Genomic DNA, 14,439 nt, shown 5'->3' on the forward strand with positions numbered 1-14,439 from the left:
CCCATTTACAATCCACCGGTTTCTTACTTGTTGAAAGCGGTGCCAAGTTCCATGTCTAATTTTCATATAAAGCTTGCATTTTCTCATCCATAATCATTTTCCATCCTAAATGTTTCAGAGTCTCTTACTAGGAGTGTAGAATAGAGATGCAAGGAATTAATAACATGGGAAGACAAATGATGGTGAGACATAAAGTTTACGAGATTATTTTCTTACAACAATGAGCCGAATATCAAACTGAGGATCAAATGGAATAGGGGAAGAAGGCTTACCTCGGTAGGACTTTCTGAAATAGACTAGTCCACATTTAAGACTTTTTAAGTTCCTTGGTGCCGTGCATTAGTTTAGGTGAGGTATCAGGAAGGGACGAGAGGCACGGCGTTCAGACGTGGTCGTTGCAGTAATGAGATGTAAGTAGCAGTTACTGAAAGTTAATCGCTTTCCTTGTTTTTAACTTGGGAAGTTTTTATCGCAGTAATGAGATCACCCAGTAGCCAAAAATTTGAATATGGATATGCCTCGACTGGGGAGAAGGAAAGATGGTTATTCTCCACCGACAGCAAAGAACTATTTGTTCACATCTGCAGAGACGGAAAAGTATATATGATCTTCTACAATGTCGTTTTACTGCTTGATGGGATCAGTGGTCTATTCATTTGCAGCAAATATATGCTCATTCACTCTACCTGTCGGTGCGTTAAACTCTGTTTTTTGTTTAATATTTCAACCAATTTTAGGTCTCATCTGCCATCACCACCACCAACACCACGAATAACAAAACATATGCTTGTAGATATTTGATCTCTCAACAAATCATGAATAACAAAATAGGGTTGTTGTCCAATCACCTTTTATTTGCTCTCGTAATTCGTTAGTGGGGAGAAGGATCCCCACCACCTTAATAATATCCAATCATGGTCTAAAGCAAGAATTCATCTCTTACTATTAATTTACACGAGTTCTGTGTCTCTTTCGTAATCTTCTAATTCCATTAATGGCAGTTGAGAAACTCTTTTCATCCTCGTTTTTCTTCTTTCCTGTCAATTTTAGATTATGCACTTAAAGATCGTTCGCATATTCGTCAATCGATTTACTTCGCAAGTTGGGGTGCCCAGTAGCAAATTAAACCTTGCCAGCCCAAAAGGCAACATTAGCCAGGAGCTTTCCTGAAATCCTCCATTACTGCCGCGCTGATGCGCTGCTGATCTTTTCTTGATAACAAACAATCACTGACCTATCTACTGGTTTTGTCTTCTTCAATTTTGACAAGCTTAAATTTTATTTTAGAATTCAGAACTGTTGCAAGTTGATGCAACTTGGCTTAATACATTATTAAACGAAGACTTGACTAGCGATGGACTGCAGAGGACGATCATCGATAAGTACTTGTGCGGCAACTCATTTTCTCCGATTTTTTAAACCGTATTTTAATCATGCTAATGATGAAGAATGACATTAATCTCAGGAGTTTCCCTTCCCCCGACGAGTTTAATCTTTGGAAATCGCACTCATCATTACCGGTATAAAATAATCTCATCAATTCTAGAACCGTCTGTATTGCCATAAATTGGATCTCCACTCTGTGCCGCTACTGGGAAAAAAAGATCAAAATGACCAGAATTTCTTATCCTATTTTGTTCGAAAGATATCATATCCACCGCGTTAGAAATCGGAATTTTCTACTGTAAAGCTCGTTCAAAGATAGGAATCATGCAAATGAAAACGTCTATATGAAGGGAATGTTTCTTAATTTCCTCCATTATTCTTGTTTATTCAGAGGCGTCTGGATTCTGATTATTTAATGTCGCACTGAGCAGGAGAAGAAGATATGGGGAGGGATGGGAAGGGCGATGGAGGAAGATAATGAGGCCATTTCTTCACGTGTTCATGAAGTCATCTTCTGCTTGTCCGAACTGATAATCCTCTTCTCCAGGCCGACCCACTTAATATAATTGAAGCCAGTGGTAGATAAAACAACGGAGCCAATCTCTTCGGTATAAAAACAAATGATTTCACGACTGTTCCTTGATACTCGCAGAAAATAATTCATCCAGTATCTACAGAAGAAGGAATTGTTCTGATACAGTCAAAAATGATTAATTAGCTTTCGAAGGGGTAGAGTTTCAACGTAAAAGTTCGAGAAGTCAAAGAGTTAAACGTAAGAAAGCAAGAAAATCACGGATTGTGATATGCCTAAGATATTGATAAGTACAACTCGAAGGCGACCAAAGAGTCTCTGGCGGAAGCCAATTCCAAACGTGCAACTACATCACCCATCCCTTCGTTCTGAATTTCTTGTCAAAGGATCATTTGTGCTGTCACAAGAAATTAAAAATGCATTTGTCTTTCCGTTTCCCGAAGTTGGCAAAACGAATTCTAATATGAACCGAACAGGGGATTCAGGTCCTATTAAAACGGATTCAACAACACTGTTTTAGACATTAAATCTCAACCACAAACTCTCTACCGGCTGCTCAACGAAACCTCCACTTCCTGAATCATTCAGCTTTCTCTGTATTAAGCTCTTCCCCGATGCTCCTACTTCCTATTTCCATACAACTTTCGTGGAAGAAGAACCAAACATATGCAAGCAAGTAGAAAGCATCCTCTCTAGTAATCTGTGTATTCCCTTTCGCCGAAAGAGAAAAAGTAAAGAGAAATGCTTCTGCTATTTCTCAAAGAGCCGAACAAGAACCAAATGATAAGAAACAACGAGAGTTTAGGCACATAACATGGGCTGCCCCTCAACTGATTGGAAGAATGTTGCGAAAGTGGAGCTGCGACGAGCGCCAAATCCAAAATCTGAAAGCAGGATCTGCTGCTTTAGCGAGTGGATTCCGAACACTGGACGCGAAAGCACATCGACGAGTCGACGACACTACGTCTTTTCATCGTTATTTTTTCAAAAGGAGACAACTTTTCAACAACTGCACCTGAACGCAAGCAACCGCTTCGGGTGTGTAATTGGTTCCGACAATTGTAATCTCGATCAAATGAGATCCAGAAAGCACGCGAAGAAATGTGAGAGCCTCCCTGGACTTTTTCCGATAACTATGAACGTAACAGAGATGATCGAGAAAAACAGGAATAGTATTCTGTTAGCCACCATGAATTATGATCGCCTCAGCGTCCAAGTTTCAAACTTTTTGTGATAATGCAAAATACTACAGTAGAGAGTTTCTTGAAATGGAAAAAGTTCGTACAGGTCGGGAATCTGGGAAATTTTCCAAAACCTGTGGTTGATGGTTCGTTCGTACAGGGAGCAGTGGGCCACCATGTCACGTTCCGCATTCCGCGAATTGTGGTACAAAGCGAGCTTCAACCGTACGCACGGAGACGCGGACGGACCTGAATATTTTAATTTTTGAACCAAAAATCGTGTCTTATGCACAAATTTCCTCTGCCTTTGTAACAATGGAGAAGGGCGACAGCAGCCTGCTTATTTATCTCATACATGTGGAAACAGGAAACAGTACAGAAATCCCTCCACAGCCTGTCTCTGCCAAGTTCTTTTGCATCCTGGACTACGAATGGAAGCACGCTGAATCTCAACAAAAAGCTTCCCTCTTTTTCTCATTTTCCATTCTTTGCTTTCCTGTAAGAATTATTACTATGTGCAAGTCCAACACCTTCAGCCAAAGGAAGCGGGACATGGGGGGAGCGAGGCGAGAGGTTTTTCTTATGTATCGTCGGAATCCATGTCTCCTTCGAGGGGGAAACAAGTGTCTTCGCCGCCCGTGTTCCAGAGGAAATGGGCGTAGTTGGCAGCGTGAAATGTGTTGCCCGGATCAGCTGCGATGGCTTCCAAATACGTTTCCTCCGCCACCGTCATGTCCTTCCGTGCCAACCACAGGAAACTCGCGTACCGGCTCAGGGACTCTGCGTCCGGCGGATAGACGCGCACCGCGCGTTTGAAGTACTCTTCCGCTCTGTCCAGAGCCCAAAAAATAAAAAATAAAATACATCAGCGACTGCTCAATGAGAAGAATCTCTGATTACCTGCATCGCACCTTTTAAGTAGCTTACAGAAAACTCTTAAAAGCTAAAAAGTAAATTGGTCGAAGTACTTTGGGGTAGGGCGTAGCGAAAAAATCGCAGGGAATCGGAAGGAAGATACCAAAAGGTAAAAGAAGAGATTTTTTCACATCCAAGAAAACCCGTCTGTATCTATCAACTTGCCCCTCCATCACGCGCGACGAGACCAATTGGGGGTTCCACATGTGGAATCCCAGTACACAACCAGAAAGCCACATGGACGGAAGGGGTTTAGTGGTGGACTCCCCTCACCAAATCGAGAGAGAAACGCCTAAAACCTATCATAATGCCCGCCCGCCTCTAGAAACCTGTTTATTACGGAAAATTAAAACGCCTAATTGAGAAGCCCAAAAGCTTTTTTTCTTTCTCAGGTTCACGGCGGCTTTGCGGAAGTAAATAAACTAGAGATAGATTTTTACCTGTCGTGATCGTGGACGACGAGGAATAGGAACTGTGCGTAGTTGGAAAGGAGGAGAGGGTTGTCCGGCTCCAGCGAGACGGCGTGCTGATACATGAGCTCCGTCTTGAAGTACTCCGTGTTGTACTCCGGCTCCACGACCGCCGTCACCGGCGACACGAACCCTTGCATCGTCTCGCTGTCCAATACCTCGTCTCTTACACTTGCTTTCATTCGGGACGCTTCTTCCACTATCGAGTTCCAAAGCTTCGCCTCCCTCAGCAACTGCGACCCCGATATCCCTCCCTCCTCTTCCACCGTCCGCTCCCCGACCGGCGACATTCCGTCCGGCATGATCGTGCTGTGTTGTTGTGACGAGGACCTGTTTAACCAACCGTCTCCCCCGTCTGTCGCCCCCGCCACCGGTCGAATCTTCCCGCCACCCCCACCGATGGAAGCCGTTTTACCGGTTACGGAGAACGACCTGATCGATGAAGGATCGAACTTCGATACTCGGCTGTTTTCCACCGTTGAGAAAGCCTCCGCGCTGCTTGTGTAAGATTGGGGCGGTGGACCGGCAGCAATGGCGACGTTGTGCCCCATGGAATATACGGTGAAATTCGCGAGTAGAATCATGACGTAGACCATGAGGGTGGGAGTACGGGAGAAAATCTGCTCGAAGAGCCAGACGAAAGAGGCGTGCATTTCTTTCTGAACGCGGACCAGAATCCCCTGCAAGTCTTCGTAGTAGAGGACCTCTCGCATCTGTAAAGTGTAACTCTGCAGCTCCCGGATGATAAATACCATGGACGAGAAGGCCTTCTTCACGGAGCAGTAGGCGGATTCCCCTGCTTCTCGGAAGCCTTCTTCCCATTGCTTCTTCTTCTTCAAGATCCGGAGAGAAAACGGAAGTTCGACGCTGTTCGCCTTCCACTCGATGTTCGCCGGAATTATCTCTTCGTGTTCCGGCCACTCCGGTGGCTCCGACCGCATTCTAATCCACGGAGGTTCAGCAGATTCGAATGGTCTAAGACTCTGTAAAGAGGGGAAATCGCTTTCCATTCTTGAGAAAACTCCCTGGCTCCCGCTAATTTCACCTGCTTTATCTCTCTGCTCGGATTCGGCGTTGGTGTTATCACCCTCTGAGAGCTGAAATCTCAGCACCAATTCTTGAATGTTCTTAACAAAGTCTTCCTCGGGGAAGGTATCGTCATCAAAGCTGGCGCTGGCTGCTCTCCTAATTGTTGTTTGTCCTCGCGATTTGGGAATCTCGAAAGAGCGTGTTCTTTGTAATTTGGGAGTCGTCCTGCCGAATAAAACAGATCGATCCCAGTGCCGAACGAGGCGAAAGACGACAGCTCGTTCATTGCCGGTTCTTCGTTTCGAAGAAGGACACGAGATTGAAGAAGCTAATGTCTGAGATGTAGGAGGCGACTGAGGGACGAGTGGCTGAGACCAGTGCAAGCAAGTCGCAGCTACTTCCATCACCCAAAATTTTCACAGACTGAGAGGAGAAAAGCAACGAGCACCACAGAAGCAGCTTTCTTTCCTTTTGGCAAAAGTGACTTTTCAGAAAGAATTCAAAAGCTTTTTTCCCAGACTTGCTTGCAAAGCGTCTCCTTTTTTCCTTAACGGAAACCTCACCTCCTTCTTGATCCGATCCGGAGAAACTCCGACCTCGCTTCTATAACAATCCAACCTGCAGGAAACACCGGAGCCGTCAGTCAAATTCAACAACAGTAACATCTAAAGATTGAGATGAGATGCTCTTCTCCACTCCCAGAGCTCCCGTTTGCCACTCATCTCCCAGAAAAACGTAAAACCCGTCCCCGCAAACTTGTAATCCAGAAATCCACCATCACACCCCAACCGATTCCCTCCGCTTCCGGCTACAACCTCCCCCCGAAGACTTAAAAAGCCACACTTATTTCAACTTTTTTAGGCCTCCCCGTCCATCTCGGATCAGGAAAACGTGGTCCGAGACCCCCTTCGCGGCACGGAACCCGAGGACGACGAAGAGATAACGAAATGGGATGAGAAACGAGAGGGCGAAACTTACTCGAATCCCACCGGAGGTCGAGCAGGACAGAGTCTCCGATCAGGCGGCCGAGATTAACAATCTGTTCTTCGCTGCTGCGGCGGAGCTACGACCATCAGAGAGCACAAAACACCTCTCCGCTTATATATAACACTTCGAGACATGGGACTTTCTTTCTGAGAAAAAGATCTGCTCGTATTCGTAGAGCGGAGATCGTATTCCGTAAGAAATTTGTACAGGAAAGCTCAAAGGACCGTAGTTTCGTATGACCCCTAGTTTTCACGCATGGAGCCAGAGACGGGATGCCATGAGCGCAATCTTTTAGGGTGATTTGTTGATTTTTTCCCTCTGTAAAACTCGAAAAAGTTGACACGCTTACTCATACGTGGATCTCTTTCACACCGCCACGTGTACCACCTTCTTCCTCAAAACCCGATTCTGCCACGTGATGCAACTCAAAACCGCCTCGTTGGCCTCCCCTTGCTCGAGGCTTTGACCGATCTCCTCGCCTCACACTGGCTCTGAGTTGGAAATCGGGTCAAAGTGTCGATTTCCACACGTGACTCGGTACCTGTTTCTTTTTCTGCTTCACAGGTCGCTCGTCTATCCGCCTTTCCTCTTCACACGGTCGACTCACTCAGAATTCCCCATCCATGATTTTGCAGCGAATTGGCAAATTCGCTTTTTCCTCGATTTCGTTGGTGCGACCTCGTCGGTGACCGAGCCCAACCGAACACGAATTTTAAGTTTGATTTAAATATTTCGAGTCGAACCTAAAAATTGTTATCGAACTCGATCCCAAAAATTTTAACCGAGTTTAAGTCACATATTTTAAAATATTTTAAAAAATATATAAAAAATAAATTATATATAAAATTATACATATATTTTACATAAAATTGGGTATGACCTCTACATAAAATTGGGCATAACCTATATATAAGATTGGGCATGACCTCTACTTAAAATTGAACATAATCTATGTATATAATACTTATATAAAATTCGGTATGACCTCTACTTAAAATTGGGAATAATCTATATATATAATACCTACATAAACACTTCATAAACACACTATTAAATTGTTTATACATTCCATAAAAACTCCATGAAATTGTTTATACACTCCATAAAATAGTCTAAACACTCCATTAAATTGTCTATACATTCTATAAACACTTCATTAAATTGTTTATACACTCCATATAATCCATAAAATAGTCTAAACACTCCATGCATTGCATAACATTATGAATAAACTCTATACAATAATCAAACACAACAAAATTAAATGAAATATCACTATCAATTTACAATCACCCAAATAAAAACTATGAATCCTTTAAATAAAATCATATTACTATTACATACTTACTAGAAAATTACAAGAAATATTTTAATTTTTTGTAGGAAATTTAAATGGACCTCTTATTGCCTTTTCTAAGGAAATAAATAAAAAATAATAATTAATCTAATATATTACTATACTTATCAATAATTTTTTAATCAAATAAAATGTCAAACACAAAATTGCTATGAAAATTACCTCATGTTAAAATTATTATATCATCAACTGTCAAATACTTATTCAAAATTTTTCTATACGACTTTCTAGCTCATCTTGGCAAGAAAATCTTACTTAGAAAATTATATAATTTTTTAACAAGAATTTATAATTAGAAAAATATTTTAAAAAACATGAGGCACTAATGGTCACTATATTTCTACTAAAAAGTTATTTTCAACATTACAAAGAGTTTTTTTTTTTCCTTGTTTATGATCTCGCACGTAGGGGTGGCTTCGAATAAATTATATATAAAATTATGCATACATTTAAAAAAAAAGAATGATAGGGGAGGTTCAAGATTGAATTTCAATAATGAATTAACACACACCGATATTAATTTTTTTTACTCCAATTGTTATCTAGCTTGTTTGTAATTTTTGAATCTGGCCATAAATTTACTATAGCCTCATTACTGTTCCTAGATGTAAATTTATATTCTAGGAAAAACTAAAAATATTTTCCTATGATAAATATTCCCCAAAAAACCTTTAAATAAAATTCTATTACTATTAGTAACTTATTAGAAAATTACAAGAAATATTTTAAAAATTTCTTAGGAAAGTTAAATGGACATTTTATTGCCTCTTCTAGGGAAATAAATAAAAATTAATAATCAATCTAATATATTATTATACTTATCGATAAATTTTTAATCAAATAAAATATCAAACACAAAATTGCAATAAAAATTACTTTATGCTAAAAGTATTACAACATCAACTGTTAAATATTTATTCAAAAATTTTCTATACAGTTTTCCACCTCATCTTGGTACCGATCCCAACTCACTTCACCGACGAACCAAACCTGGTTTCGATAGAGTTCGGCTTATTAATTTAAACGAACCGACTAGAGAAATTTTTTAATTTAAAAATAGTTTAAGTAATTTTGGATATCGGAAAGCGCACAAATAAGAGTTCGGAATCCAGTCTGATCACAGGGGAAGAGACGCGGTTTGGGTTGGCGGGTGGTTAGAGGTCAAACTTACGATTTTGCTTTTTTCAGAAACGCTAACAATAAATAAAAAGTATATAATATGTTACTAATTTTTTAACTTAACAAGGTATGGATCAAGCTTTCATGTAACGTACGGACTGTCACGTCCAAAGTCGAGGACGCTCTCTGTTCTGAAGGGAAACAAAAGCAGAGAAACGGAAGAAAACATGAAAAAATATCGGTAGGGAGAGGGCTGGCAAACGGACGGACCAGAACGCGAGTTACTCAAAAGGGGCACGTCATGCGCGTCCTGTTCCCATCAGACACTGTGATGGACCGGTCAATACTCGCTCCCACGCCGATGAACGGTCGATACGGGTCGATAGTACGCGTCATCGCCAACAAGGCGGCGCCGCTCGTTTCTCACGTTGGCTGCCTCACTGTCTCTCTCTGTCTCAATACTGGTTCTGAATTCGGAGAATCTGCTTAATGGAGGTTCAGGTTGGCCAATGGAATTGCCTTATTTTCGTATTACAGCTCATTCCATTTACTCGTTTCTTAACCATCGCAATCATGTGATGAAGTTCTATCTCAACATCTGTGTCAAATTCGGCTTTCTGCTCAGTTTTACGCACTCACGGCCACCATCCATTTTTTTCTTGTCATGATATAGAGTCTCCCCAGATAATGACGTTAGGTTGAAGACGGCAAGCCGATGTGCGATTGCAGGAGAAAATTGAGTCTGTTATACGTGCAACCCAGAACTGCAATTAATTGCACTGGTTAATTCCTTCTGCATAAGACGATGAGATATGCCTCAATTTTGTTGCTAATGTAACCGGCGACAGATACGAGTTTGTTTTCGGTGTTCTTCCTTGTTATCTACCCAGCTTTGGCTGCCTCCGTTGGTCACCGTCATTTATGCTATTTTTGTCGTTCGATCAGATATACGCCACTAACCTGACAGGGTTCAGCTTTACTGGTGATCAAGCTTTTATCTGCGTCTCTACTTCCTTTCCAACAGGTTTCTGTTGGACCCGATTTCACTAATTGTTAAGATCTGTTATATATCTCAAGATGAGATGATTTCTTCTCATACGGAAACAACTCTCGAAAAAGAGATTAATTTATTAATCAATCTACTGTAAGCAAGTTCTACAGAGGAATTTGCTGTTATTTTCCACCACGTCTGTTCTGGCTGATATAACAGCGGATGGACCCTCCTTCGGCAACGATTCTGTTCACACAAGGAAAATCTGTTTCTTGCATAAAAGAGAGTGATGGGTGACAGAGCAAGTTATGTAGCCTCGTGCTTTTGAGAGAAAAATGGAAAATGCCGGGCTAACCGTCCAAACATTGGAAGCCATTCGTTGTTCGTGGCTCCAAACAGTGCTAACCAGATTCCTCTTTGGGCAGGGGTCCTGCGTCATTTTCCTTTTTGTCTATATGTATCTTCGTTAAATTACCCGAGATCAACTTCTGCTTATAGTCCAGCTCTTTTACACTGCTGAAATGACAGAAAAGCTTCAATTATACGTGAACAAGATGCCAAGCAGAAACTACAATGAGAGTAAGAAACGCATCCAAAGAGAATTTACTTGAAAACAAAGAAGCCTATCTCTGAAACGGAAGTACAGTTACTCGCTACGATTTGTTATCTTTCTCTTGGTCCCAGTAAATAATAAAATTTGGAAGACGATGCCCTGGATTTCATGTTTTCTGGTGTTTGTCATTATACCCGTCAAGCGAAAGAAGAATGCTCGACTTGTCCAGGGAGCAAGAGGGAGAAGCTTCTTGGGTATATGATTATGACCCTTTGAGAGAGAAGAAGAGAACCAAGGCTCGCGGAATCGAGAGGGGCCCGTGTCCGCTCCATAAGAATCCCATTCGCATAACCCATTGGCCTCTGTAAGTATCCACTGTGATTCTGCATCTATACTGGAATACTTGAGATAAGTTCTACTCTGTCACTTGGAGGAAGGAAGAGAAGAGAAGACAAGCTGAGAAGAGACGAAGACAAACAGAAACTACAAAATCGTAAAAAAGTATATAGAAAGAGGAATTCGCAGGCTTGAAACGGAGGACAGTTTGGGAAGGTTTTAAATATTTTGAAGGAATTTTCCCTTTTTTGTTTATACTCGTGAAAGAAATGGATTGTTGTCGTGAAAGAAATTAATACGCAGCAGCAGCTCGCAGTCAGCTGTGGGAAGAGGGGACGTTTTAAGTGGGTCTGTGCGGTTACAGACGACAGAGACGCACAGGCACCATCGCCACGCCAATCTCCTTATCTCTTCACCTCTACTCCTCCCCACCGGTCGCTGTGTCATCGCCCTGACTCCTCTTTCCATCTCTTCCTCTCACTAACTATCTTAATCTCCTTATCTTTCCTGATTTTTCCACCGAAGGACGAAGATACACTTACAAGCATGTCAACAGAAGATATATGCTCAACTACGGATTAAAAAGAAAAAACGAAAAACACACTGTTCCTTTCTCAATCTTTATACTTGTTCTTACGTCCACACCCATTTAATCAAATGCGAATTTTATTATCATGCTAAGATTTTCCATTCTTATTTCTTCATGTTTTTGAAGAGCCGGAATGTAATTTTCAATCTTCTTGTTCTTCTCTGGTGTGTCCATTTCATTTATGAGTCTCTGGTCCTTCGAAACTCAATCTAGTCCAAGGAATACTTGTCGACTATATCCACATTCTTCAAGTAGGATAAGCTTACCTGACCAATAACTGAATTCTGAAATATCGAAGAAGGTTCTTGCTTATCTCGTGCACGTGGAGAAAAATCTACATTTTTTAGTTACATTCAGACGCAGATACAAGAGCTACCGAGATTATAGCTTGAAACATACAAAATAGTAGAGTTTATGATCAGGTAAAGTATCACTGGGTTGAAGAAACAAGAGAAGGAGCCAATGCGTGCTGTAATTTTTCAGCTTCTGAAGCAACTCGGAGCCAAGAGGTCACCACCGCCCAAGAAGCCGTTTTATGGAGAGGATGAAATCCAGTAAAGGAGATGGAGGCAGAACGAGGCGAGTAGGTGACCTTGAAGGGTGGCCCTTAGGTGTTCGTGGTAGAATCCAGCAAACAAAGCAAAAAACTAAATAAAACCTGAAATTTCACAAAACTTAACTACGCATAATTTATTTCAGAGCATGATATGTAGAACCAATTCAAACTTAATCCAAATTTAAGAACTTCAATTTCATAGTTTTGAACTCAATCTAGTTCTAATCATATTTAAATCAAACAGACTATGACATTTTACAACTCAAATTAACCTTAATCCAACTCAGGAGAATTTGTATACACCCACCCAAGCTATTTCTAATCATGCTGAAATTAAACGAAACGTGACATTTCAAAACTTAGGAACTTCAATTTCGAAATTCTAAACTTAATCTACCTCTAATCAAGCTTAAATCGAGACAAACATGCATCTTCAGAACTCATTTACCCTAAATCAGAATTGGAAACATCAATTTCAAATGCTTAACCTAATTTATGCTTCTTTTCATACTTAATCAAATCCAAAATACGAAATTTAAGAACCCAATTAGTTTTAATCTAAATTAGAATCATCAACTCAAAAATACAAAACTCGACACCACTAAATTGAGAAGAGGCACCTCGGTTTCGAACTTATCATATACAAAATTTCAAAACTTTAAAACCAGTGAAAGAACAGGTATCATCTAACCTAAGGAACGATAAGGCTTCTCATTCCGAAAATCAAAAGGGGAGGAGCAAAAAGTTAGAAGGGTTCAAAGAGAAGGGCAAGGGGGATGACAGAGTTTCCTCCGCTATCTTCTTCCTTCCGTCGCACACCCCCCTCTCTCCTTTCTCTCTATCTTTCTTCTTTTCTCCCTTCCTCTCGAAATCGAATGAACCTTCACGATCTCCTCCCCCCCCCTTCCCTTCCTTTTCTATTTCATCGATTTACCATAGTACCCCCTCTCTTTCTCTTTTATTCCACCATGCCCTTAGTAAAATGTAAAGAAAATAAAAAAAATATTAGTTGAATTTTTTTTTATTAAAATTCATTTGATTTCTTTTGACTTTAAAAAATATAGAAAAATGAGTTTCTTATTACCCTAATATAAACTAAATATAGAAAATAATCAAGCAATGAAGTGGGGTTTTTTTTAATAACACACACCAAATCTTTAACTTTTTTTATTGTTTATTAAATTATTCTACTTTTTGTATAAACTGAAATACTATAACTGATTTTCCTATTGTTTCATATGACGAGTGAAATGCAAGAAAATCGGTCAAAGCAAAATCTTGTCCAATAGAAAAATTAGCCAAAGTAAAAATAAGAATTTTTACTAAATTACACATTTTTAATAAATATTAGAAAAAATAAATAAATTTAAAACTTAACATAAATATCAACTTTGACTAATCAACTTCATAAGGTACGGTCCAAGACAACACATCATGTCCCGTCATCACATCGCCACAACATAAGACATGTGTACAACAAGTCATTATGTCACGTCATCAACGCACACAAGTAGCACACTTTTTTCTCTCATTTTTCTTTTACTATTCATTTAAGTTATTTTATAATTAATTATTTAAAAAAAATTCTGGTTTTAAAAATCTTACACATTTCATTACCTTCTATTTAATATAATAATTTTTTTATTAATTTATTTTTTTCTATAATATTTTTAATACCTTAAATTATCGACTAAAGATATTATTTAATTAATAATTCATGGTTCGATTAACTCAGTCGAATATACAACTCGTCTTTTATTTCTAACTCTTAAAAAGAAATCAGTCCAATAAACAGTTATGATAGTAGAGGGGGCAGTTCTATATCTTCTCTTCATCTTCTTCTTGCCCCTCAAATTTCTTCGGACTACCTTTAACTGCGAGAAAAACGTAGCAAAATAGGTTGATGACACTCAGTATGGCAACTAGCCAATAAAAGTAATTCAACCGGCTAGTGTTTACGCTATCCTTGAACTAGCTTTGTGTTCCTGCTAGCTTGCTGGTCTCGGCTGCAATGACGACGAGCAGGGCGCTCAATAGGCTTCCCGCTTCGAACACACTTTCAGAGGATAAGTGCTTGTAAATCCTCATTATGGAGGGAACATGATCGTCGAAGAAGTCATCCAGGCCATCACTGGCGAGCCCATCTATAACTCCCAGTAGGATAAACTGCGAAAATAACCAGAAGATACTCATGGGGACAATATCATATGGGTAGTTGATCAGGTTATTTTTCTCTACTACCTTCAACCTGTGAGCCTCCACCTCGGCAGCCGTTATGCAACACAATATGGAGATGAACAGTCCTATTGTGATCTTAACCTTTGGAATCCCTTTCTCCAGTTTCAACATCCGGTTTAGTAGAGGCAGAAGAAACTGAGTGGTTGCCACATCTGACAAGCGTGAAACAGCTAAAAGGGCAGTGAGAGGAACCACCATAT

At 40.2% G+C, this 14,439-nt stretch overlaps 2 protein-coding genes across 3 annotated transcripts; both read right to left on the reverse strand.

Annotated features, from left to right (window-relative positions):
* Positions 1 to 3,109: 3,109 nt before the first annotated feature.
* LOC137942533 (uncharacterized) lies at positions 3,110 to 6,595 on the reverse strand. 2 transcript variants are annotated; one of them, XM_068788224.1, is made up of 3 exons: positions 6,492 to 6,595; positions 4,455 to 6,131; positions 3,110 to 3,929 (listed from the first exon to the last, which is right to left on the reverse strand). In XM_068788224.1, the coding sequence occupies exons 2-3, from the start codon at positions 5,915 to 5,917 to the stop codon at positions 3,680 to 3,682; spliced, it is 1,713 nt and encodes a 570-aa protein (XP_068644325.1). In that variant the 5' UTR covers positions 5,918 to 6,131; positions 6,492 to 6,595; the 3' UTR covers positions 3,110 to 3,679. The 2 variants fall into 2 exon arrangements, with proteins under 2 accessions (XP_068644325.1, XP_068644326.1); XM_068788225.1 differs by lacking the exon at positions 3,110 to 3,929 and adding an exon at positions 4,013 to 4,343.
* A 7,377-nt stretch (positions 6,596 to 13,972) lies between these two features.
* LOC137943138 (protein NRT1/ PTR FAMILY 5.9-like) lies at positions 13,973 to 14,437 on the reverse strand. The gene has a single exon (XM_068788832.1). It carries the CDS (start codon positions 14,435 to 14,437, stop codon positions 13,973 to 13,975), a length of 465 nt encoding a protein of 154 aa, XP_068644933.1.
* Between the last annotated feature and the right edge of the window lie 2 nt (positions 14,438 to 14,439).

This window comes from Aristolochia californica, unplaced genomic scaffold (assembly GCF_029961685.1).
Source record: "Aristolochia californica isolate CCGP_79_NKW_82.1479 unplaced genomic scaffold, dmAriCali1.0.hap1 SCAF_10, whole genome shotgun sequence".
NCBI classification, from domain to species: domain Eukaryota; kingdom Viridiplantae; phylum Streptophyta; class Magnoliopsida; order Piperales; family Aristolochiaceae; genus Aristolochia; species Aristolochia californica.